The following is a 27,046-nucleotide window of genomic DNA, read 5'->3' as shown; positions in this document are numbered from 1 at the left end:
GGATCTGTTAATGCGTCTAATTGCTTTAGACTCAGTAATGCAGATACAGTAAGAAAGCCAACAATACAGACGCTATGATCCTTATGTACAGGGTTGCTAATTACGCAACTAATTAGGTTAATTTTAGATGTTGTTTGCACAAAATCTCACAATGAAAGGTGCTTTACCATTAAGGATCAATGGTGCAGGTAGAATCGGTACTAATTTTATGCGTTAGATTCGATGGGTATTGGTACTTACATAGGTACATCTTTCATTTGTAACGCTTATTTTATTCATTATCCTAGTATTGTTCATAGCCACTATTTAAATCAAATATATTATATTTACATTATATTAGTACTAATTAATTAATAGAAACAGGTTAAACATCAAGTAATACAAAATGTTACAGATTTGTTATTATTATCTTAAATATAACGTGTATCACTTTATCATTATTACACTGTTATTCTCATTTTGCCATTAAATATTACAAGAAATCGTAAAAATTATTTACAGTATAAACAATATGAATCTATTTAATCCGAAAATACCTATTATCTAGTAGTAAGGGCATGCATAGGTATTGTTTGATATAGCTAAATATTCGGTGTTATGAATTGCGCGGTATGGCGTGGTGATAATTGCATTATAGCACCATATAAGCCTAACTGGTTTCATCTCTACTAGTTACATTGGGTGGAATAGAGAAACTGAAAATTACAAATAGGTTATCACGACACGTTACGTTATGTTCTATTCTGAATGTTAGTTCCGCGATGCCCTGCAGTCTCCCAATATAACAGCTACGAGCTACGACATGCTTTACGATTTAACGTCCATCTGATATTCAGCTTCATTAATCTGGATTCAATACATTGAAACTGTTCAAGCAGATTTTAAATATACTCTCGTATTTTTATATTTCATTATTAGGTAAAATAAATAAATGGATATAATTACTCTAATAGTAATAACTATCATCGTAATTCTCCTTTACAACCTTTCTTCATTTTTCATTTTTATAATAGACGACGAATAATATTCGGGGAAAATAGACAGATAACATTTATAGTAACACTTGTTTAATAGTCCTCACTTGATCCTGGATCTGCGAGAATCCAGATCTTACGAAAATGAGGCGAATTAGGTATTGCAAGAATTTCCTGCCGTTATTTGTCTCGTATTTGCTCGCTGCTTGTCTCTTATTGTCAGTGTGTTGGAACGAAAACGAGAAACAACGGGAAAAAACAGAAACGGAAGAAAATATCATTTGAGCAATAGTCAGCTTTGCATTACCACTTTTACGGAAATGGTTCAAAATTTCAAATTCAAATTTCAAATTTAATAAATTTTATACAAAAACACAAGACTATTATTTGAAAATATTCTCAAATAGGAAATAACACATATATATTTGTAACTGGTAACAAATAAAGATATTTCAAATACTAGTTTTGTAAAGTATAAATATTCTATTTCTCTTATTTAAAAAAATGTTGAATCTGTACATACATAATTCATCAGCCATGAATTAAGATATAGTGTATGTATATTAATGAGTAGACAAACAAAAAGTTCAATAACTGGGTGGAACAAAGTTTAAAAATCCCTGTTGTTTCTACATTTTACATCTCTTTCTATTAGAATTCTAAACTTTAGACGTATATATCTATGAAAATGTTTACTTTGTTCCTTTTCTGTTGGTTGTTGTTATGTTAACAATGTGTTAAAAGTTTTATTATTCTTAATTTATCTATGTCCAACTTTAAGTACACCACAATAATTCTCGTATATTAAACAAGACAGGTTGCTCTAAAAATAAATACGCATAATTTGGTTAACAGAATTATTTCAGAGGTATATTAACACAATTCTTTGGACAAGAAATAAAATGTATAATACACATAACTGTACCTGCGACAATTTACAATTAAAATACCATCTAAAACACACTATCGCGAAAACCTCCTTTTTTCTTTTCTTTTTTTTTTTTTTTTTTGTTGCATTAAACAGGAATCAGAAAACGCAGAAAATGTATTCAATTGTCACTGAAAGTAACATAGATATTTAACCATTGATAGATTATGTTTTCCGGGCGTTTTGATACATGATATATATGTCCGCTGTCTCGAGTTCGATCACATACGCAAATTTTAGTCGATGATGGATTGATTTCATAATGAATTACATACAAATTTTAATGTAAAAATATAACAAAGAAAATGAATTTTATACAAATTTAAGTGACGGTATCCTCAGACGAGTCAAAATTTGACTATCTAAATTTCTTTTGTTTATGTGGTGTTAACATTCGATCGCTAAGAATTATATGGTGCAGTTTAATGACTCGATAATGTTTTGCTGAACAATAATATATTTGGAATGAGAGCGATGCTGGAAAAATATCGCATTTAAAAACATACGACCATATATAGAAATTCTGCAGCTACAATTTACGTGTAACGAAATGAGAAAGAAAATTTTTCGGTTGAATCGTCGTTTATATTTGATACGAACGTTCAATACTTAAAGAGGAGAAATGAATTGATGGTAAAAAATCTGATAATATTTATTTCATATCAAATTCGATCATTTCAATTACATATATACATATGTATATAGTTGTACGTTGCACAATGATTAAGAAATGTTGAAAGTGAATTTAATGGTATATTTATACATGTATATATAATATAATTTCTATTGGAATTCTGGCCGTAGCTCTACTCTCAGATCTAATAATGTACACGTACAAACCATTATTCGCAAGTTAGAAATGTGAAATATGTGTGGTCCTACCCATTACAAACTCCTATAAATTTTAAAAGTAACACGTGCCATACGTGTATTATTTATTATTTGTATGAAATTTATCATTTCCTGGAATCTGAAGAAATATTATTTCTATACAGAAAAATTTTACTTTTAGGCATTTGTGACTAAACCCTGTCTTTATATAAAACATTGGGTTGTAACATAAATAAATGCGATCAAATAAAGAAACATATCGAGTTTAACCGAACTTATTTATTTTTCAATCCAATAGAAATTTATGTGATATAATATGTAATCAAGAATGAAAGAGAGGCGAATATAAAATACGAAGAAATAAACTAAAGAAGAAAAAGTAGATAGAAATCAATATGATTTAGAAAAATACGATTTTCATTCTTGAATTTTACCACTTCCCGTTAACTGGATGTTCCCCGCGCAACGATGCAATCTTAGATTATTGGATAGCAACGAATACATATCACGCGGACAAAACTAAAATACGGATGGTGCTGAAGTAACCTCTGTATGAGAGTAGCGTGCCCCGGGCTACTTACCAATGCCATTACTATCCTTTCACCCCTCTCTCTGGCATTGCGCTATTCTAACTCATCCGTTCTTTCCGCATCACGATGACTCGCACCCTTCTCGACTATCTCAAACCAGACGTTTTCTGGACCTAGCTTCGCTGAACCGTGTATACAACTTTAATGACTCGTGATTGTCATGACTTCTGCTCTTTGCGCCGCTCTTTTCGCTCGTAACGTGCGGTTTACCGAGGGAAAACGATGTCTGCTATGTTATTAATTCCTGAGCGAAAGTTTCAGCTAACGAACCTCTCTCGTAAAAGTACCTTCCAATTTCTCGGCTTTCTTCTATGCTATGTAATTGTCTCATATCCTTTAGGTATCGAAGGACTAGAAATTTTAATTTAAATGTGCATACCTTGTCCATCGTATTTAAGGTATTTGTCGCTCCCCTATTTCCCGATGGTTAACCTTCTTCTCAAGATATTTGATATGAAGAAGGTGTTTTAGATCTTTCCAAATCGGTATTTTCAATATTTCAATTTTCAGTATTTAATACGCAGTTGGAAATATGAAAACGTTACCACATTATCTTCTTTGCTACAAATTTTTGTTCACTTTTAATTTTATTTCTGTACAATAAAAATCCTGATCCCATATTCATTTAATTGATTACTCATCATAAATATTATAATTTTATCCATTGAACTTACCGTTATTCTTTCAGGATAATGGTATAGGTAGTTAGACAGATCCGATAAATTTAATAACTGAAATGACTACTCCAGAAATAATCTACAGTATTAATATGATTTTAAAAATTTATAGGATGTTAAAAAGTTGTTAAAATATTAATTAAAATCCCGTATCGATAATTAGTATGTTGAGTACATTACTAATAAACGAAGACACGATAAGAACGGAAATATTGGTATCTATAACTTTCCGAGTAAAAGTAATTTTATATCCGAAAATCCATTGGACGTCTAGCGTGGTAATGCTCGGCAACGCAGTTCAACGTCGTTAAACTTTTTCATCTGCTTTCCAAACTCAAAGCCGGCGAAAGTTTTTCTTCCGTTTGCAACGGTCGATAGAGCCACTACATAAATGTATTCTACCTTTCCACCGTCGTTTTCTTCTTCTCTTTTCCTTCTTCTCATCCTGTATCTCTCAGGAAGTTTCCCTCTAGCTAAGAAAATGCTTCTCTGCTTTACCGCAGATCATTACACTCTATACCTAGATTTCACTCTCATCTGATTCTCGCACGATCTCAAATTGTTAATTACAAAACCCTTTCTCTCTGACTCGATATTCCTCATGCAACATTTCACTGTATATTACAGCAGAAATTTCATTCTCCCTTCAAAATATTTTTCTTCTCTAAGACATTTTTTGTTTAGAACAAATTATCTTCAAATAATGACATGGCTAATACTATCATCGTAAAGTGATCATGAAGTTATAGATACATATTTATCCTACAGTACATCTCCACAAAACCGAACATATAGAGACATTCGTAACTATTTCAAGGAAAACCATATTGATGCGCGTAGTAGGGAAGTGGGGACCGGACGTACCGAGTGGCTCACAAGGAGTTTGTGTTTTTAGTTTTACTTTTATTTTACTATGGCATGACGTAGGGCATAGATAGACGAATGTAGTCCTCTGTGCTGTCAGTGGAGACGTTCATCGATTTGAACAATACCGATCGGTGTAGTGGAGACACACCTTTAGAATCAGTTTACAAAGGAATCCGTGTACCCGCCGGGTATAAATTTCAAGTCTCTACTGTTGGTATGTAAAGTCGTTCAGGATTTAAAACATATAAAATAAAATAAAAGGGGCTTTGTTTGGATCCAAGCCCTTTAAATATCCAATATGAAAAGGTCTTGTTTTGAAAATTAATTATTTTTTTCTATCTCGATCATATACACTTTATTCGTTCGCCTTTAATTTTTAAATTTCTTAAAAGGTAATAACGCACACAGATTACAATAAAATAGTATAATATACTATAACATAAAGAAATATAGCACTTGGATGTTCTATTATGAATATATATCGTCTGAGAATCAATTTCCTTTTTTAGTACAGTAACAAAGGTATTACCTTTATTATAGGTTCACTATCTGAAATTAATCCTGTGATGCTATATAATATTCTAATCCCATTTCAACATTGTTCGAGGCCGTAATGAGCACATAGCGTGATCAGCTTTCATACTACAAGCTAGTTTTTATTTCATTTTTGATAGGATGCCGTGTGAAATTTTCTCATTGTAGGTGTCGTGAATTTTACCAAATATATGAATATGTAACAGCTAAAACGAAAATCGTGATAATTGAGAAATGCATCGCATTATGGTAAAAAATGGTTTTTCAAATAAATCAGTCTTTTGACTGCATAAAAAGCGACCCTATTTACATTTTGTATTCGTTTCATATTTTCGACAGATGTTTCACAAATTTCGGACATACATTTAAAAAAGTAACAAATACCTTCGAAATTTTATATTTCCATTGAAATGACAAAAAATATCTCAACGTAAGAAAGTGGTAGAGCCCGAAAAATTAAACTTAACATTTCTCACATTTTCGATAATTGTATATCATTCTCATATTACAAGTTCTAAAGTTACATTAGATATATATACATTTTGTTACATATAACTACAATTGTTATTTCATTTTATTTACGGAATTATTCACGTAACGTGCGTAATTCTTCTCCGCCAAATTAATTTAAATGCGCGTGTGAAAAGAGTAAAGAGTCAGAACAATTTACCAATTCAATGAAGGTTCATTTTCATGATGTATAAGCATTCATGCGTGAAACCTTAATGTCTGCTTTTATACTCGATGAAGCATAAAGTGCACTATAGAATTCAAATGAATCAAAATCGATTGATACTTGTAAATATATAATAAAATATTACATTATTTCAAATTGCATTATTTATAACATCATCCACCAATCATAAAACTAAGTAATGTAATATATTTTTTACATAACTAAAATAAGTACACGTGATTTCTGTATTAACTCTTGTATTGTTAAAACAATTTAAATTTCCCTAATGTTCACATGGTTTGTCGCGCTTAAAATTCTTCTGATTGAAAAATGTTCACTTCTCTAGATTGCCTATTTTATTGTAATAAAGATATATAGAATGTACATAATACACAAAACTATACAAATAAAGAATTCAAAGTACCTGTTATAATATTTATCGGATTAAGTAAATCACTTCTTAATACCTATTTCTTTGTTCATAGCCCTAAAAATGTGAATCTGTATAGACGCATTATGCAAATATTTCTATCCATTTTTTAATATTTAGAAGATACCATTTTCATCTAGGATGCAACTTATTTACCTTTCGTTAAAATTTATTCCAAAATCCCTTAGAAATATGAACCAATTCTTTTCTGTTAGTTCTATAAAAATTTATTAATTAAATGAGATTCTACAAAGTTTTTGTCAAAATTAGCTACGGTATAGACATGTTACATCCATTGCATTTGAAACATATATATTTATAGCATTCCTGCTTTCTTATGTATTTTAAAGGGTGTTATCTAGAGTTTCAGCAAAAGGTTCTACCCCTTAACTTCATTTTCTCCGATGTTCGTATATAAACTTGAAAATATAAATCACGTTATACTACCTCAAACGAGCAAAAATCTACCAACTAGAATATTGTTATTATTATTACTGTGGCGACACAGATCGTCAGAGCTAAATCGAATGCTGTCGCTAACAGGATCGACTATAACAATATTTTATCTTTAGTAGAGTACAAGGAGAAGCTAAAGAACAGAGAACCATATCATGCAGACTACAAAAAAGCAGTAAAATATGTGAATTAAAAATAAGATGGCTCAGTACAAAAAATATAGTAATTATGAAATTATGTTTTGATACATATATATCCATACTCATAATTATATATTATAGAAATTTAACAATGTAATTATATGTTTCTTACAATAAATAAGAATATATGCTAGATAAATTTTATAACTCGATAATTCATTATATATATTCATTATACTACATCATTCGTTACCAATGATCCAAATGGATTGTACAACAAATAAAATTTAAATAAGAAGAACCTATCGAGAATTTTTATAGACGTTGAGGTTTCATTAATTAAAATGTGAAGATATACTTACATATATTTATATGTCCACAATTAATGAAATCTACTTTGAACATATCTAGTCAAGGATTAATCCAATATATGCGTTAAATGAAAACACTTCATTTCACATTTTGTATATATTTTCTCATGCAGAATAACATTTTACCGATTATCTGTTCTTCTGCAGTCTGGAATTGCTCACCTTAAACAAGTTTTCAAACCCGATTTTAGCACAGATGAAGCCTCCTACACAAATAACTTGCTTTTATATGAAGAAAATATAAAAATAAATTATTACAAAGATTTTTTTATATAAAAGTATTTCATCATCGTTGTAATTGGAAAATAGGTAAAATAACTTATTAAAGTAGCTTCTTACTCGCGGAACATTCTTTAAATTGTATAATTAATATTGTTGAAAATGACAACGTGAGTTCGTGCTCGCCATTCATATGCAGATGCGTTAGTTATAAGAAATAGTGACTAGAGGATAATCCTAGTTACAATCGATAAATTTAATCGATAGGCTTAAGATGCCTTTTTGTTTTGTTTTCTTTTTTTTTTTTTTGAGCCAGAACGGTGTGATAGATTTATCCATTCAATAAAATAATAACTATTCTGATCTTACCTCTGAGTATAGAAATAACAACAAATATAATAGTTAGTAGGTATACCATAGAATTTTGCATATTCCGCGTCAGTAATAAATATTTCAAATCGTTATAATTCTGTTTGTAAATGTTACGTTGTTTTATCGAATTGTTTTAATAAATGTTATATACATATAATACTTACCATGTTTGGTTTTTAACGCACAATAGCCGTAAATAACTTGAATAACTATTCACAATAAAAAGCAATAATGTAACTTTTGATAAAAATTTTAATATACAGAGATTTTAATACCGGTAAATTATATTTTTTCTGAATAATTACAAACCATTAACTTATTTAGGAATAACAAAACTTGCTCACATGCACAGCAGCAATCTTTAGTTTTTATATACATTCTTCAATATAGTTTTCATTATATTATATTTATCAACATTTTTTAATTTTATATAAACGTCCTCATTCATTTCTTAAATGTTTAAAAAGTTAATAGTGATATTTATTTGTGAAATATGTTAATAGTACTTATCGATACCCGAAATTAGAATAAAGGAGAAAAATTAAAAAATTGCAACTTTTGATAAGCATAAATAAGCATTTTATAATGCGCAAATATTAAAAAAACCGGTGCTTATTGGTTTTACATTGTTAAAATAACATTAAAAAAGACTTGATTAATAGAAAATGCATCGTCACAATTTAATATACAATGCATAACAAGTAAGGACGTAAAAATAAAATGCACATATTTAACTTACAATATTGCGTATTAATTTTATACGTACTTATTTCCGATACGCATTTATTTTATAATTCAACGAATTAAAACATTATCATATTTTGTCAAATCTTAATTAATACGAAATATACTCAATGTAAATATATTCGAAAAAGACTTAAAATATAAAAATTACATCATTTACTAATATCATATTCTGTAAATATTTTTTATATTATGCTTAAAAGGTATTGGAACGAGATGCGCTATTTATACATTATATGAGAATATTTGCTATCGAGTGTAGCTAAATTGCAATTAGGTTGTAACTATTATTTCAAATACGACAGCACCTTCCAACATATCCGCAAAGTCTAAATATAAATTATATGACACATATGGACAGAAATTTTAAAAATATTACAGAATTATGAAACAGCAAACGAAGAACCTAAGGATATTTGGAATAATATAGGAACACAATAGGCAAAAAAATTAGTTGATATACTAGATTGTCTGAAATGTGTTATTAAATGCAAAGTCTGCCTGATAAAATATTAATTTTTATATGTGGATTATATTTCTAAGACTAATTCTGAAAGTAGGAGTACTTCTATGTCATTAATTATTTGAAATTTTTACTTATATCCCTGTTTTCGTTACACTGAATTTTTATATTACGATAATGTTTATATCTGTTGAAAGCTCAATTATCAATCATTTAATAATTGGGCGATCGGGAGTACAAATATTTCTACTTTTGTAATTCACTTCACTTATGAATTGAACAAATATTCAATCTTTAATATCTTTTGTATAAAATTCATTATAAATTCGACATCATTATCAGTCATCCATTATTTATGTATTATTATAAAATTATTCCTGTAGCATATTTATGTTGTAAAATAATTACATATAGATCTTGTTTAATACTTTGTTTCCAGGAGAAAAATACAATCAAACTTTCTCATATAATGAGTATAAAGTACACATGAAACTTACGATATCATCGGTGGAAATGTCCGATTATGGAACATACAAATGCATATCAAAGAATTCTCTAGGGGAAACAGATGGCAGTATTAAGCTGTATCGTAAGTATATCTTTCACATTATATTTAGCCTTTAATAGCAAAAATGTACACTTCACGTTATTAAAAAAAAGACAGCAAGTACATTAGTATCAAATTACATCAAATATGTATTACAAATAATAATACAATAGTATATAAAGTACACTAAATACTTTATAAATAATTTGAAAAAATAAATTTTTAAGATATAAGAAAAATATCGTTTATTATAGTACTAGAAATATCTTAATATCTTCAAATGTTGTAAAATCGTAAAGTTCAAGTGAAAAGACTAACGAAAATGAAATATTGCGCTGACGTGACATTAAACTTAAAGAGATTAAGCAATTTGAGTAACATGACTTGAGCTATACAAATATTAGAAAATATTGAAAAAGTCTTTTACTAATTCTATAAAACAGTAATAACGTGTATACGCAATGAGTAGACAAGAAGACGATAATGAAGTAAGTAATGAATAAAGTAATTATTGAAATCGTCACGATTCTTTTGATAAAAGGAGAGTGAATTGAACGGTATTCACACAGTGTGCTTTTAATAAATGAGTTGACGCGCGACCACCTGGTGCCAGCAACAACGCTGCAGTTTCAACAAAATGCACGTCGCAGAATATAGATTAAACGAGAAATATCTTCCTGCGTTGGTTTGTTCATTCTTAAAATACGATTTAATTAATTCATCGCACATTCTCTGCTTTACGTATGTAATTATAATTATAGATTTATAAGGCAAGTTTAAAAAAGGAAACAAGATTCCAATAACAAAAAATCAGTCGGTGATAAGACAATAAAACGATGCGAATTAAGAATCTTCATGTCATGATTCTATTTGAAATTATAATTATTTCGCGAGAAAAGCGAATTTAAGCATAAGCTTTTCATTTAACTTTGTCTAAAGCGTGTATTATCTATTAATGATAATATAACAAATATTTGTTTATTCTTCTGTAAAATTATATTTCATTTAAAAAAAACAATAATTAATATTACTATTCCATTAAATTACGAATTTAATGTAAAAAATATGCGAAGGTTACTATTACGCTACCAACTTTTGGACAAAAGCTTACGTCAAAGAAAAATAAATAATTCATTTCAGATACTCTCAGAATATCTAGGTACATGAGAATGAAATCTTTATATCAGTCTACAAAAGCGTTTGCAAGAATGCCATGTTGGCCGTTATAGAAGAAATACCTTCATCTAACGACCATATTCTAGTATCGATCCGAACTTTTCCTTGGTTAATAGGTTTCGCAAAGAAAGACCTTGGTCGTAACAGGTTTTCTTAAATCGAGAATTCTAGCTCGTTATTGTTCTTACTATTATTTACGTTCCTGACGACCATTTTCGCGAAATTGAAGTCTAATTTTTAAGGCAGCCGCTCTTCTCTCTGTACGATTCTCAATATGTGTGTATTTAATTGGTGAAACTGCTTTGTTTAGGGCACCCATCTCCAATGATTTTAATTTTCATATATGTTATTAAAGTCACCCTCCTGAGTGACTATTACCGTGTACTTTCCAGTACAATGGAAAATAGCAGAAATAATATTAATATTAAAACCTGGAAAAAATTCTGATGCAGTGAAAGATTTATCAGCAGTCAAATAAATTCTGTCACGGTTGAAAAACAGTTAGTACTTGAATACCAACTTGAACTTAAATGCAAATACGAAACAACTTAACAAATATATCATTTAGTTCGAAAAATAAATCAATCATTTAAAGAAAAAAGTACTACTTTACGGATTTCATCGATACTTCGCAAGCCTATGATAAAGAGTGACACGAAGGCTTATTATAACAATCAAAAAATGTGTACCATTTAATCTATATAGAATATTAAAATTTTATCTGAAATATAGATTCTTTACAGTGAGGTATAAGGAAGTACAGGCAGATGTAGTACCTATCAATTTTGGAGCATTACAAGGGAGTGTGCTTGGCCCAATGCAGTATATTTTACATGCCGCAGATATGCCAATTTCCCAAGATTGCCGTACAGTTATCTTCGCAAATGATACGGCAATCATCCACGCATGTAGATCTACAGAATGCATCAGACAATTCAGAGAACAGCTTAAATAATATTTAAGAATGGTTACAAAAATGGAAAATTAGAGCCAATGCAAACAAGTCAATCTATGTAGCTTTTATTGAGAGGAAGTGTATGCGTCACCTAATTACGTTAAGTAGAAAAATAATGCCTCCAGCAGACTCTGCCAAATACTTTCGTATGCATTTAAACCGTAGATTCAACTAGAGAAAGCATATCTGGCAAAAAAGGAAATCTAAATCAGCTTCATTTTAATCAACTTATATCTCAACTTCAAAACAAAAATGAATAAATGTATATTAAACTCATATGGACACATAGCATAAAACTGTGGGGTTTAGCGTCCACTTCAAATGTTGAAATTTTGGAACGATTTCAATAAAAAATCTTACGAATATACACGAATACATCACGGTTCAAAAACATTTACAGAAACTATTCCACCATATCAGTATACTTACCAAACAACTATTTGAAGAGATATCAAACCGACGAGGATACAAACTCTTCAATAATTCGGACATAAAAGATAGATTCTAAACAATTTCTTGTAAAACGTACCATGAATTAAATTACAGAAAATAAAATAAATTACAAATCAATGAGTACATTATTTACAAATTGCACAAAATTGTACCTTATGTAATGATATTTGCCTATTGTTATCTTTTTTATAACTGGTTGCAGATAAATAAGGAGTAAAAGAAATATTTTTCCTCTTAGAAATGAAAGGATGTATAAACATTAGTGGCTGATCTTTCTCTCTTGAAATAATTTTTCACTTCTACAGGAGAAACGATTATTGTTTTTCATACTTTACGTTCTACTCGACATATGTATACATAAAATTTCATTAAAATCGAACTTCTGTTATCATTGTAAATTTTGTCATGGAGAACATGCAATTCTTAGAGTTCACCAAGTCCATAAATGACCTTGTATGTTCATCTCTTGTTTAAATATGTTTAGATTGCTATTTTATATGACATATATGTATAATAAATATATGTATGCATACAATTAATATCCAATTATTTTGTATCCAATTAATATAAACTGCACAAATTAAGTTTCACGATCATGTTCAATATTATTTAATACATTTAGCAGAAATTTTCGGATAGATATCAGAAAGCAATTTATCGTTTCGATAAAGTGTGAGCCTTTCTGTCCTGAAAATCGTATTTCCTGGAAAGTGGTGCGAGCCGTAAATCACCGATAACAGCCACTGTCACTCTGTTTTCTGACAAAAAGAATCCACGGCTATCTATTGAACTGTAATTGTAGGTTTTCTGGTTGGTCTACTCGTAGGTGGTACTTCTTAACTTCGTACTTTAATCAGTCACCGACTCGATACATTACAACGAAATCAATTGAATAACTCTTCACTTGCGGTGATCGCGATTTAATACATATTTGCATTTTAAATTTTCCTTCCGATAGGTTGTCAGAGAAAACAAAAACCGAGTTAACCAATTTATGGAATTGGATAATAACTTTCTTAATGGCTACGAGAACCCGGCATAGAAGACCTTTCTGTAATCGATACTTTCATGCAATTTTCATGACGGCTTATATCGGGTGTCTCGCAAAATTCAGACAAGCTGTATTTTTACAATTAGATTAGACAAATGAAATGACATGAAATAAAACTAATTTTTTAACACATCTAGAGAGTACGATTTCTTTTGTTTTCTATACAAATTTAAAACCAATTAATACACTTAGTTTTCAAAATTATTGATTTAAAAGTTATTCCAATTTTAAACTAGATTTCCTTTAGTTATAGAATTAAAATTAATAAAGTATCTAAATCTATTTTAATTTGATAGAAATAAGGCGGGTAGGGCGCATTAACACAGCTGATTCTTAGACAAATAGATTATTACATCCAAATTGTTAACAGAATAAGTAATAAATTAACTCGTCTTTTTTCAAATTTAAATCTTTGGTTATTTTCTTGTTGTAGAGTGCATATAGTATGAAGGATATTCAAATAATTCTTTATTATTCTTCATTTTCCTTCTTAACCGTTTTTAATACATGAATGAACTCTCTACCTAAAATTTTTTTAAGTTTCAAATGATTTGGATATTGCTAATTCAATGAAAATACGTATTACCTCTTAAAATTCATTATAAAAGAAAATTAGTACTCAGTTTGATGGTCACTATAGCAAAGAATATTACATTAGCGTTATTTAGACGCACTAATACATAAAAAAGCGTAAAATTAATATACATATGAACAGTATCTCATACTATTCAATTTTGTTTTATAAGATGTTTTTACATATTTTTTGATACATTCTTTTATAATTCAGAATAGAAGTGTCATAATTTTTTCTAGTGTATGTACAAAGATTACACCTATTATAATGCAATTCCTATAATAAAGAATCATTATAACCTTTAGCCCATAAATCGTATTTGTTATAAAAATATTTATCGTTAGTATTAGAGACTATTTAAACCATTTATATATTACAGTTTGTCACAATTAGTTATATAATATTTAACGAGCTCGGGGTTAATATGAATAAATTTATAACTTAACTGAAATATTTGTAATGATAGTAATGATGTTTATAATAATAATAATAATAATAATAATAATAATAATAATAATAATAATAATAATAATAATAATAATAATAATAATAATAATAATAATAATAATAATAATAATAATAATAATAATAATAATAATAATAATAATAATAATAATAATAATAATAATAATAATAATAATAATAATAATAATAATAATAATAATAATAATAATAATAATAATAATAATAATAATAATAATAATAATAATAATAATAATAATAATAATAATAATAATAATAATAATAATAATAATAATAATAATAATAATAATAATAATAATAATAATAATAATAATAATAATAATAATAATAATAATAATAATAATAATAATAATAATAATAATAATAATAATAATAATAATAATAATAATAATAATAATAATAATAATAATAATAATAATAATAATAATAATAATAATAATAATAATAATAATAATAATAATAATAATAATAATAATAATAATAATAATAATAATAATAATAATAATAATAATAATAATAATAATAATAATAATAATAATAATAATAATAATAATAATAATAATAATAATAATAATAATAATAATAATAATAATAATAATAATAATAATAATAATAATAATAATAATAATAATAATAATAATAATAATAATAATAATAATAATAATAATAATAATAATAATAATAATAATAATAATAATAATAATAATAATAATAATAATAATAATAATAATAATAATAATAATAATAATAGTGATAATCTTACTACCTATGCAATAACAATCAATTATACGAATGTAAATTTAAACTCAAATTGCATAAATTTTATTCAAAATTATGTATTTTGCAGATATTCCAACACCAACGACACAGCCGAGAACTACAACTACTACTCCAACCTCTACTAGTGAAGAAGGTAAGTGTATAAGGTGCACTAACAGAAATTTATAGTTACAATTAGAAGCTTTCGAAATTCATTACCGTACTTACCTACATTATACGATAGCATTACAAAAGATGATAAGGAATTTATAGTACGTAATTTCGTAAATTGTGCAGAATATATCAAAATGAAAATGAATGTAACGGAAATTCAATTACGTTTAATTTGTAGTTGAAAATATTCAAAATTCTCGACAAAGGCCAGAACCGAGTGTAGAACCTAGTCCACACCAAATAACTGATTCGTCGTTGCCTAACATCGGTAGAACCGATGGTAAGTAGTTTATTGTATTCCTTACAATAATTCATAAATTCTAAATATTCGAATTTTGGTTTCTATTGTAATACACAATTAAAATACGACAAAAATATCAAATTGATTGACCTTCTAAATTGAAACATTTTATGTTACAATACAAATTATTTTGGATCTTCTAACGTGATATGTATTAAATGTCCTCCAACTGGACTACTTAATAAATTTATTATTATTATTACATAATGTATTGTTAATACACAAAGTGTTAATACAGGATATAATAAATAAGATATTTAATAGTGAGATTTCTGATTGTAATAGTATAAGGCATGTATCGAAAATGGTAGTACAAGCCGAAAGAGAACGATTCCCCCTTCCAAAACAAGTGGAAAATATGGAGTAATAATTTTTGATACAATGAACAAATTTTTCGAGAAGATCAGCTATGAAGTTTCGCCAATTACACGTGCATTTACACTTAGATACTCTGTTTATGTTTGTAAACGTCATGATTGTGTATACTCTGAATTACTATATTAACAATAAGTTCCAATATTACATTTATTTAGTTAAACTACAGATTAATTCAAGGCGTTGATCGACTGATTATAGAAGCATGAAAACCTGAAATATTTCAAAGTTTCACTTCTTCAAACGCGTGTATGATGCACTATGATTATCACTACTGAATTATGCTTCAATTTACCTATGTTTTCTTTATTTTCAGCATAAATTAACTCCTTAATGTAATCCCATGAATTAAAATGGAGTGGAATTAAATCTGGCGATCTTGAAGCTCATCTTACCGTTCCTCCACCTCCAATCCAAAAGTTGTGTTGCCTGTTTAATACATTCCCAACTTTCCTAGTAAAATGTGGCGGAGCTTCGTCGTGCTGAAAAATTATTTAAGCGTGATAGGCAGGGATATTTCTTCCAACAACTCTGACAAACTGACTCTTATTATTTCTCAAGTGCACGCGTTCTTGATGAAACTTCATAGTAGATTTCCTCGAAAATAAAGTCTTGTATCAAATATTATCATTCTACCTTCTTTACTTACTTTTTCACGGGAAATCACTTCTTTTCGGCTTATACCACTATTTTCGATTATGTAATAAAACTCTAATACTATAACGAATATCAAATATATCATACTTATATTTGCATGTATTATTAAATGAATAGTTTGTAAGTATCAAGCCCATTCCAAATACAATGAGAATTCTATGGCGTATTTAACATAAATTGAAAGAAAACATGAAGATATTTCAGTATTACATTCTATAATAATTTCATTAATGTATTATAACTTGAGAGAATTAAAAATTAATAACATTCTATAAATCAGTATGTAATTATTAACTGTTAAATTGCATTTCCAAATGGTTAAATAATACGTCTATTAAATTGAATAGTAAAAAGTTTTGCTATAATTTTTCGCCAGATAATATTGTTCGGATTTTCTTTTCGTTAAAAACACGAAACTGCCATGTTTTATCTTGTTTCTATATTAAATGTTTTTAGATATTATTTTCAACAATTCTAGTTTTCGTTTCATCGTTACCATTGTAAATTCTAGTAACAGTTTCGGCATTGTCGAAACAAGTTTGAATATTCAAAAGCATGCAGTGGCGCTTATATGCCGTGAAACTTTCTAAATAAAAATCGAATTAAACTTGTCTCCTATAGTATAGTAATAGTACAGTTAGATTCTAACAACATGCAATGTACTTCCTAAACTTCATACAACCGTTCCTTTTTCTTTCAATCGTGAACATGCAAATCTATCTCCGAAATTAACATAAAAGTAATCGAGTAATATTATCGAGCTGGAACTTTTCTACTTTGACAAGTTTCATAGAAGGGAAACCGTGTGAAATAAACTGAAGCTGTAAAGTCGCGTGATTTAACATCTCTTTCACTTGTAATCCTTCGCTCCTTCTTGTTACAGGATTTAATTATAGAATTTGATCAGGAAGCGGAAGGTAAATGAAAAGTAGAAACGGCAGGCGTATTTTCTCGTAAATACGTTATCCCCCTTAGAAATTCCGCGCGAATTTCCTTTTAAATCATCACCTCGGCGTAATGCGCGAACTTACGCACAGCAGGGTGAGAAACTTTTTGAAGGGAAAGTTCGAGAGAAGGCGTGAAATTTACCCGCGAACTTTCAGTAACGCCATAGATCTTCTCCAAGGCGACAAACGCTGCGCTCTCAACGGGATTTTGATGAAATCCCACGCGGTTTATGAACTACCATGTCGAGCCGCGTCGCCTCAACTATGGAAAGTAATCTGATCTTTCGCTTGTGAAAGTTCCTCGCAGCTTTCCCTAGCGTTTCGCGTTTCTTCGATTGTAATCTATCGTTCAATGTGAACTTAAAAGTTTATGGTACTGGCAAACCTTTAATCCACTATTATTCCACTTTTATGCACTTTCTTTAAACGATTCCCAAACCATGTTCTATCCAGGCTTACGATCTCATTCACGGAATTCCTTGTTTCGACAGAGATCAAATATCGATCTCTCGGCGTTAGTAGATTCTTAATCAATTTGTAAAATAAAGGATTGACAAACCTTGTTGAATATCATTGATAAATGTTATTAAGAAACTTTTACAACATTCCAGAAAAAGGTTATAGATGTCGGCACAGCATAACACAATATTCTGTCACATTCTGAGTAATCGACTAGGATGTATCATGTATGAAACCATATTTTTCAATCAAAAAACTAAAAAATGCATCGACTTGATGTAAGAATTTGTAAACTATTCATATGTAACTATATAATTCTTCTTATTTTACGAATGAACGAAGATTATTATATTAAGAAACGATACTTTGTTTCAACAGTTGCTGTTTGACAATTATAAAAATTGTTTTAATTTCTATCATTTGTACCATTAAACGCTTCCTACAAACAATAACAAAGGCTTATTCTGTATTCTAGATCGATTTATGCAAAATCATTTTTACGACGTAGTAAAAAAATATTGTTTTCACAAAGTCAAGTGAAACTTCCCTTCTTGTGTACACGAATTATATACAGGGTGGTTGGTAACTGGTGGTACAAGCGGAAAGGGGGTGATTCTACGCGAAAAAAGAAGTCGAAAATATAGAATAAAAATTTTTCGTTTGAGACTTTGTTTTCGAGAAAATCAACTTTGAATTTTCACTCGGTACGCGTGCACTTTATCACGTCTCGTTATAACGGATCTCACTGTAGATCGTTGTCTCGATGGTAAAATTAAAAAAAAAAAATAAAAAAAATTTTTTATTCTATATTTTCGACTTCTTTTTTCGCGTAGAATCACCCCCTTTCCGCTTGTACCACCAGTTACCAACCACCCTGTATACATTATAAATATATTTAATAAAATATATATACACTATACAGAAGAAGATAATTTTACTAGTAGAAGAATATCATAATAAATATGAAAATAGATTCTATGAATATTTATTATTCTCCATGAAAAAATTGTTTAAAACTGCACTCAGATCAATTTTCACATTATTATGCAGATTATTATGAAACAGCTTTCGCCATTATTATCTTTATTTCTAAAATTTATAATCTAAATTTGTAATTTCTCAAATTAATAGGAACAACTAATTTACATTCGTAAGTATTACACAGACTGAATTTAAAAAAAAGTATTCTATTAACATACCGATGTTCCTTTTCAATATTTAACAGTATACGTTCCCATTTATTAAAATTCACAACACGTTTGTAGTTAAACTTGCAAAGAAGAACTACTGAAAAATAAGCAAGGCAGATGAACTTGTAGGGAGAAATATAATTAGAAAAGTAAAATGTTACAACCCAACTAATTATGTATAAATGTGAAACGTAGATATGAGTAATTTAATATATTTACTTACAACAAAACGCAGGCACTTAAAAATACAGTTAATTTTAATTTACACCTGCTCTAATACTTTTTTACGTAGCACACTGGAACAAATAATACTTTTCTTAATACTCTTAATGTCTTTGTTTGATTATTTAAAATCGGTACAGGAACATGAAATAGTATGGTATTATCATCATTATTGAATTGTCTTCTTAATTTGGCACAATCATCGCTATTCTTTGTAGACTTTATAAACTCAGAGGATTGAATAACAATAAAATAAATTCAAACTTAAAATAAAAGCACGAAATTAGAATACACGAAAAGTATCTATAAATTTTGTATTAAACTGGCATTACTTTAGTCTAACGAAAAAATATTAAAATGCAGACAGCAAATGGCATGCATAAAATATAAAAGTACGCAGTAAAGGAAAAAGGAACAACGAGAAAAGACGAATAATAAGTAATACCTTTGGCGTTCTATCAAAGACTATGTTTTTACATGCATTATTCTCATTAGAATGTATGATTTTTACCTTCTCTACCATATTGAAAGCTCGTTATTGATAAAATATTGTTATAGTTTCAAGTATTAATAACGAATGTCAAATTATTAAACATATTACTCATCTTTTATCTAATATTGGAAATCATTACTTTGCCATAATGGACATTAAAAGGATATATATTATATACATATATTTCATGCATATATTGCACATGTATAAATGTATAAATATGTATAAATATATATATATATACATATATACATGTGTAAAAGCATTAATATATTAAAACATAAAAAATATAACTATCGACGAATGATCAGGTATAGATGAATTCGATAAAAAACAATTTTATCAGAGTTTCTAATATATCAATCACTTTTTCTCAGATATACAGCTTCATGGTAGGGCGAACAGCGGTAGCTATAACGATGGTGAAAACGCTGTAGTAACAAAAGGACGAAAAAGCATCGACGGCGAGGTACGACCACGAAGAATCGACAACACGGCACAATCGATGTCATCCAGGGGTTCTAGTTTGAATTTTCTGGTACAATCTACAGCGGCCATCTGCATAATCCTACTATCTGCCCTGTCGTAGTCATGTCAGTGTCTACCAGCGAAAAGAACGGTTATTCGAGGAAAATCCTTCGGGGATCAAGATTCGTCCTGTTCATCGTCATTTATCTCATCCGCGAAAGGGATCAATTAATGGGTGTGCTTCGATGCCGCAAATTTATCGACAACTATTGCCTTTGTCGTCGTTGTGACTGAAATCAACGAAACAGTTTTTCTTGCTGCAAACTTTGCACTAAAGTTTGCAAATTAGGCCATTAATGGAATTTCTAGTAATACCACTGACGAGATACTGCGCCTCGTCGGTGATAATACATTTGAATACTTGTACCAGATATTCGGCAATGTGATTACACCTTTGCGTATTCGCAGAAGTTCGTAGACTCTAGCTGTAACTAACAAATTGTACAATTCACTTAGTAATCTGCTCGTTACACGTAATTCATCTGTGAATAACCATTTTAAGTTTTTTGAAAATTTAGATTATAATTTAAGTTCAATAGCTATCTTTTTTCCTAGCTATTCTTAGTTATTCTTGTTAGAAATACAGATGTTATTCTGTGTCCAAGATTATATATATGTATATATATAATATATATATAATATATATAATAATATATATAATAATATATATATATATTGTATATATATATATATAATATACAATAATTAGTTTATATTCAATTTTCTTTCCATTGTAATCTATGTTATTTTAGTAATAGGACAATTAATTTTATTTGTAGATCTCGTTTATTTGTAACGCATATTAGCTTGATTACACTCAACCTTCGTAAATGAACGAATTTATAAATATGGAGTATTTTATATGCTTTACAGCAAAAAGAAATTGTTTTCTCTAGAAATCAGCAGTAACCATAACGCTAAATCTATTGAATTTGCTAATATGATCAATAGAAGACAGTATAAACATATTGTTGTAAATGTAGTTGAATACAAACTTTTATATAAAATTTATGTACATTAATACTCACTTTGACGTATTAGTATTTGTTAAAAAATGGCAACCAAGAAACATTAACATTAATATTCAATAATATTCATATTTTCATTCCTCTTATTCGATAAAGAAATCATAATTACTGTTATTGACATTTTATCTGTTCGATCAATAAGCATCGTTGGTTTTTGAACAATTATATATACAGAATACAACTCATTTATTTTAAATTATTTAAAACATTAATTATTATAAAAGGATATCGTTTGCAATATACTTTTATACAGTAGAGCCGCGTTAATTGAATGCGATACGGATTCAATGACTTGTTAGAATCAATGAATCCATAGAAAGTGTTTAGAAATCCGAATGAATAAAAGAAATTATTGTTGATCGATGATTTGTCGCTTCGAAGTGATAAATTGAAGTAAGTAAAATCTTTCTAATTGCTATTTTCTTGAATCAATTGAAGGAGTAGAGATATCTGCTGTCAAATTAACGAATCCGTCCAGGACGTGCAATTATCACGGCCCTATTGTAAATCAGGTTTAATATACTGCTGGCATGTCATGTTCTTTCACTCATACATATACTCGTATTGAGCTTGAGCAATATTTAGGTAAAATATTTGAAAAATAATTATTTTAGTATCACCCTATTTGATTAGATACTGTTTCTTATGCTTACTAGTATATATTTCCCCTTAACTTTTAATATAAGCAAATGTTCTTCCTCCAAATTATTTGATTACTTATTAAATGAAATAGATATTTATTTCTTTTCATATGTTGCATTCGAGTAAATATTTCGTGAAATAATATTCGAAATAATTTCTGACTTTATTATATCGATATTATCAACTACGTCAGAAATACTGATATTTTTCACAGTATCTCATGTGCATATTATTTAAAAATAACTGGAGTTAAAACAATTCCATAGCAAATATATAACAAATGTTGTGTTTGTAAAATAATATTCAGCTGTATTATTTATAACTTAAATATATACACGATAGAATATTTGAAATTGGAAGAATCGAGATATTGTACAGATAATTACGATATATCTGAAATGAAAATAACAAAGTAAATGAAATGATTCGTTGTTTACAAATTTTTTATTTTTATTTTGAATAAAATTTGCTCGACTCGGACTTGTATATGTTTCATAGTATCGAATAATTTATACTGTACAATGTTAGTTCTGCGGCAACAATCATGTAGTTGTTACACTTGCACTTCGCGTCAACGTTTCGTGAACATTGCAGTTTACTTCTTCAGGGTAGTCCTAAAACTAAGGCTTTCAATTTATTAATTTTTAATTATTTATTAATTTTTAAGGGTTCTTCATTTATACAGAGCGATGTCCCGATTGACTGACCAAACAGATGATTCAACTTGAAAATTCCATTCGGATACTCACTTCGTAAAATCTAACCGGAAGTCGTTAAATTTGATTGACCACTCGGGTATACGTTATAGCCGCTGTGTCCCTGTACAAATTGTTAGAATGTTTCAAAATTTCGGTTGCTTAGCGGTTCTTTCTGGAGAAGTATGCAGATATTTTTGCGATGACCGTTGCTTTTTCGAATCATATGGCATGACCTGTCTCGAAATGATATGATGCTGGCTAATCGACAAAAATGTTTCAAGCGAATTTTGCTTCCGTGTTCTATCAATGTAAACGGTTGTGCTTAGTTGAACTCATTATCGGTATAAATGGAAACAACGCTTACAACCCTTAGTTTCAAGTCTGTCCTGAAGAAGTAAACGACAATGTCTATGAAACGTTGACGTGAAATATAAGTGCAAAGTGCAAGTGCAACAACTAAGATTGTTCCCGAAAAATGTACATCGTGACATGTCACCATTGTGAAATCTAAATCTTACTCTTCAGTTTAATTTAATGACTGAATATATCAATTCATGATAAAAAGAACAGAATTAAAATGCAATTCATAAATATGATTCTGAATATTTTATACAACGAAAATCCAATAAATTAATTTCTTTCAAGATTTTGTATAAATCTCATTTATAGCATAGAAAGGTTAAAGAAACGAGCATTGCAAGAAATATGGTTGAACATGTTTTTTGATCGTACATTTCAATTTCTACTACTGTATAGATTACAAACAAAATTTATAAATATGACTTTGAAGGCCAAATAACAATTACGTATTACACAGAGATAAGTATTTTTATATTTCCGCGTGTTGAATGTCTTATTATTTCAAATCTAGATTATCAAATCGAGATTAAAATCGTAATAACTGCATACTTTCAGGAAATAAATTTTATATGTTCCATATTCTATTCAGAATATATATATTCAGAATAATATAAATATAATCTCTTAACTTCAAACTTCAATTTTATTAGTTCAAATAAATTAATTGTTTCATTGAATACCGGCTCTACTAATTGTACATTTTCTTTACAGCTCACGTATTCTATCGTATAATACTCAGTTTGTAACTAGTCAATCTACGAAAGATTGTATGTCGAGTAAGTACCTAAACGGAAGAAAACTTTTCTAATACTTCTTTATTATATTGTTTATTAATTCACTGTTAAAAATTAACGTATTCACACGTGGAAATAAAATATGGTTTTTATTACGACTACAGAGCAGTGTTTTTAATATTTCTTTGTTATATATAGTACTTTTAAAAATACAACTAGGCATATCTTTTATTAATTAATTATATTAATTTTTAGTAGTAAAAAGAATAAATATTTTTATACATATTTCTATATAATATTGATTGTGAATATTAATAAATAAACAAATATATTTGATTAAAGAAATAAAAATTAAAGAATATTCATAATATTCAAAATTGCAAAAATTATGTACATAACTAATGTTACATATTTCAGTTTTCTAATTAAAATAATTTGATTCAAATATTTTGATAAGTACCTATTAAAATCATAATGAAATTTTCACTATGTGTATGGAAATATTTTACCGATGAATTTAGTATAGTAGTGTTTTTATTATTTATTATTAATATTATCTGTGTAGAATACTTTCCTTTTATTTGTTATAGAATTGTATTTGTTCTCAGTTATAATCAAATTTATCAATTATAATGTTCAGACAAATAAATTATCAAACAAGAAATATAACTAACACTGCTCTGAACGAAAAATTTTTTAAGCAATTTTTATTTATTTTATGCTCGAATATCCTATAACGTTGCAGACTATCCTCCTAGCATCGTAGGCTCTCCTCTTTATCTGCTTTGCCCAATATTATCGATTTCTCTCCTTTCTTTCGTTCTTTATTCGTCAGGTGAAAAGCCCTGAAATCATACGCATCGTTAGCCAAATGAGATCCTTTCATTTCCATCAGTTCTACAAATGGAAATGATAGAACCCCTTACTGGTACACTTTCGTTCAACTGTTTTGCAGAGCGTTTCTTGTAATTATCAAAGTGACGATCATCGTTAATTGTATGTTTTACCTGTAGATGTTTCCACTTTTCTAACAGCCTATAGTACTACTTATTGATAAAAATTAAAACTATTATCCCGAATAATTCTCTTTAAGTAGATGAATGCTGTAGACTTATAACTCATACTATGATAATTCATTTCAAACGTCAATAGTAGTTTATGTACTTCGTTACCTGATGAGTTATACTAATTAGTTACCTAATTAGTTAATGCATATTCGGCCTAATCGATGTGTAATTAAATTAGTGTAGTACCATGCGCAAACCCTAAGTATATACACATTACGCAATACACGTACTTATACATAGCTATTGCGCAATGGTAGATTACCAGAAAAATAGCGTAAACCAATACATTGTTTCTATACTGATTAATGTATTTAGAATCACAACAAAAACGTAATCGTTAAAAGAAAACTTTGTATAATTCATGTGTACATGTATGTGTATACAAATGTGTATATGTTACATTAGGATAAGTACTCGTATTGAGTGTTTGAGTGGTTTGACGGGATTTGTTGTGTCCGAGGAAAATAAAACTGAAACAAGAACAGTTGTGTAAAATCCAACAGGAAAAGTTACATGTACATTTTCCCTTAGAAGTAATCATTTGCATATATCTGTACATATGGCAAATATATGGTATGTAATAGGAAAGTACAGAATCTGAACTATAATATAACGTATAATTGAATTTGTATATATTAAAGAATGATCTACGATCATACATTGAATGAATAGAAATTGTTTGTACATATACAGTTTAAGAAATGATTTACTGCTGAATTAAATTTCTTTGTATATACTTCATATATTTTAAACCAAATAAGAAGATCATAATGTATAATTCTCGTTTAAATTATTCTAGATTTTAAGAAAACTAATTTTATTTCAAAATTCACTTCTCGTTGCCTGTGTAAATACTAATACTTGTAATCGCAGAACTATTTGTTCATGCAATATTTTTTATTTTTCATTTTACTTGTTCTATGTACGTATTCCAATATACAATTATCAACATCTAGATTCAAGATTGTAAATATTACTTATGGAGAAGTATTGCGTACGTGCACATCTATTGTTAGAGTTGTGCGTTGTAAAATGTATTGACAATTAACTTCGTTAACGATAAGCAGAAGTAACTACTTGTGTATTTGAGTGAATCAAAAGTAGTAGACTTTTTATATATTGAAGTTTTATTTGTACGAAATCTTACACGTGTAAACTACAGATGCACACATATAGTTGCTGAAGCAGGTTACAAAGAAGCTTAATATAATTAACAAAGATGTTATTACTTAATTATACTAAACATCTTTTGATATAACAGATCTGTGCAACACATTTATAATACTTTATAAACAGAGAGTAAATTTATTTATTTATACCACGAATAAATAAGAGATAGTTACAAAAAATATAATTAAGGACGATTTTTGCTTATCGTTTGCGAAATTTATTGTAAAATCTGTATATAGGAGTATTAAAATAGTAAAATTTATAATGTACTAATTTAAGTTTAATTGTGACGATTGTAGCAATTATTAATATAATAAGAAGTATTATATTTACCTCAGTGAGCTTACTATTGCCTCCTAGATATGCAATATTTGAAATTAATGTCTTCTTATTTTATTTCTCTGACGAAAAAACGGATTCCAATATAATATTTTATAAATTTAACTTTATGTACTCGTTATATGTATATTCATGTGTTTTATGTAATACTACTAAAAAATGTATTTACGTAACAATTTAGCAAGATATTGTATGATAATTGTAAGTATAGAAAGAATTAATAGATTAATATCATTGTTATCCTTTACATTTTAAGTATTTCAATAGGTTTCTAATAACTCTATGTAAATTTCGTATACAGAAATTAATAAGAGGGCATTAAAATCAACTTGTTGTATTTTAAAGAATTGTGTGACAAATTTCGTAGACAAAAATGAATGAAAACATTATCT

General features: G+C 28.2%; 1 protein-coding gene across 1 annotated transcript in view; it reads left to right on the top strand.

The window, feature by feature from the left end:
- The window catches only part of LOC126865057 (neurotrimin-like), a 256,318-nt gene extending 235,103 nt beyond the window's left edge, over positions 1-21,215 (top strand). The window contains exons 7-10 of the mRNA XM_050617135.1: positions 9,712-9,861; positions 15,359-15,424; positions 15,623-15,724; positions 20,466-21,215. Coding sequence (XP_050473092.1) covers positions 9,712-9,861; positions 15,359-15,424; positions 15,623-15,724; positions 20,466-20,677 — 530 coding nt within the window. The 3' untranslated portion in view covers positions 20,678-21,215. The remainder of the gene's footprint in view (positions 1-9,711; positions 9,862-15,358; positions 15,425-15,622; positions 15,725-20,465) is intronic.
- The last annotated feature ends 5,831 nt before the right edge of the window (positions 21,216-27,046 follow it).

This window comes from Bombus huntii, chromosome 4 (assembly GCF_024542735.1).
Source record: "Bombus huntii isolate Logan2020A chromosome 4, iyBomHunt1.1, whole genome shotgun sequence".
Taxonomy (NCBI): Eukaryota; Metazoa; Arthropoda; class Insecta; order Hymenoptera; family Apidae; genus Bombus; species Bombus huntii.
This window is presented reverse-complemented; position numbering and strand designations above follow the sequence as displayed.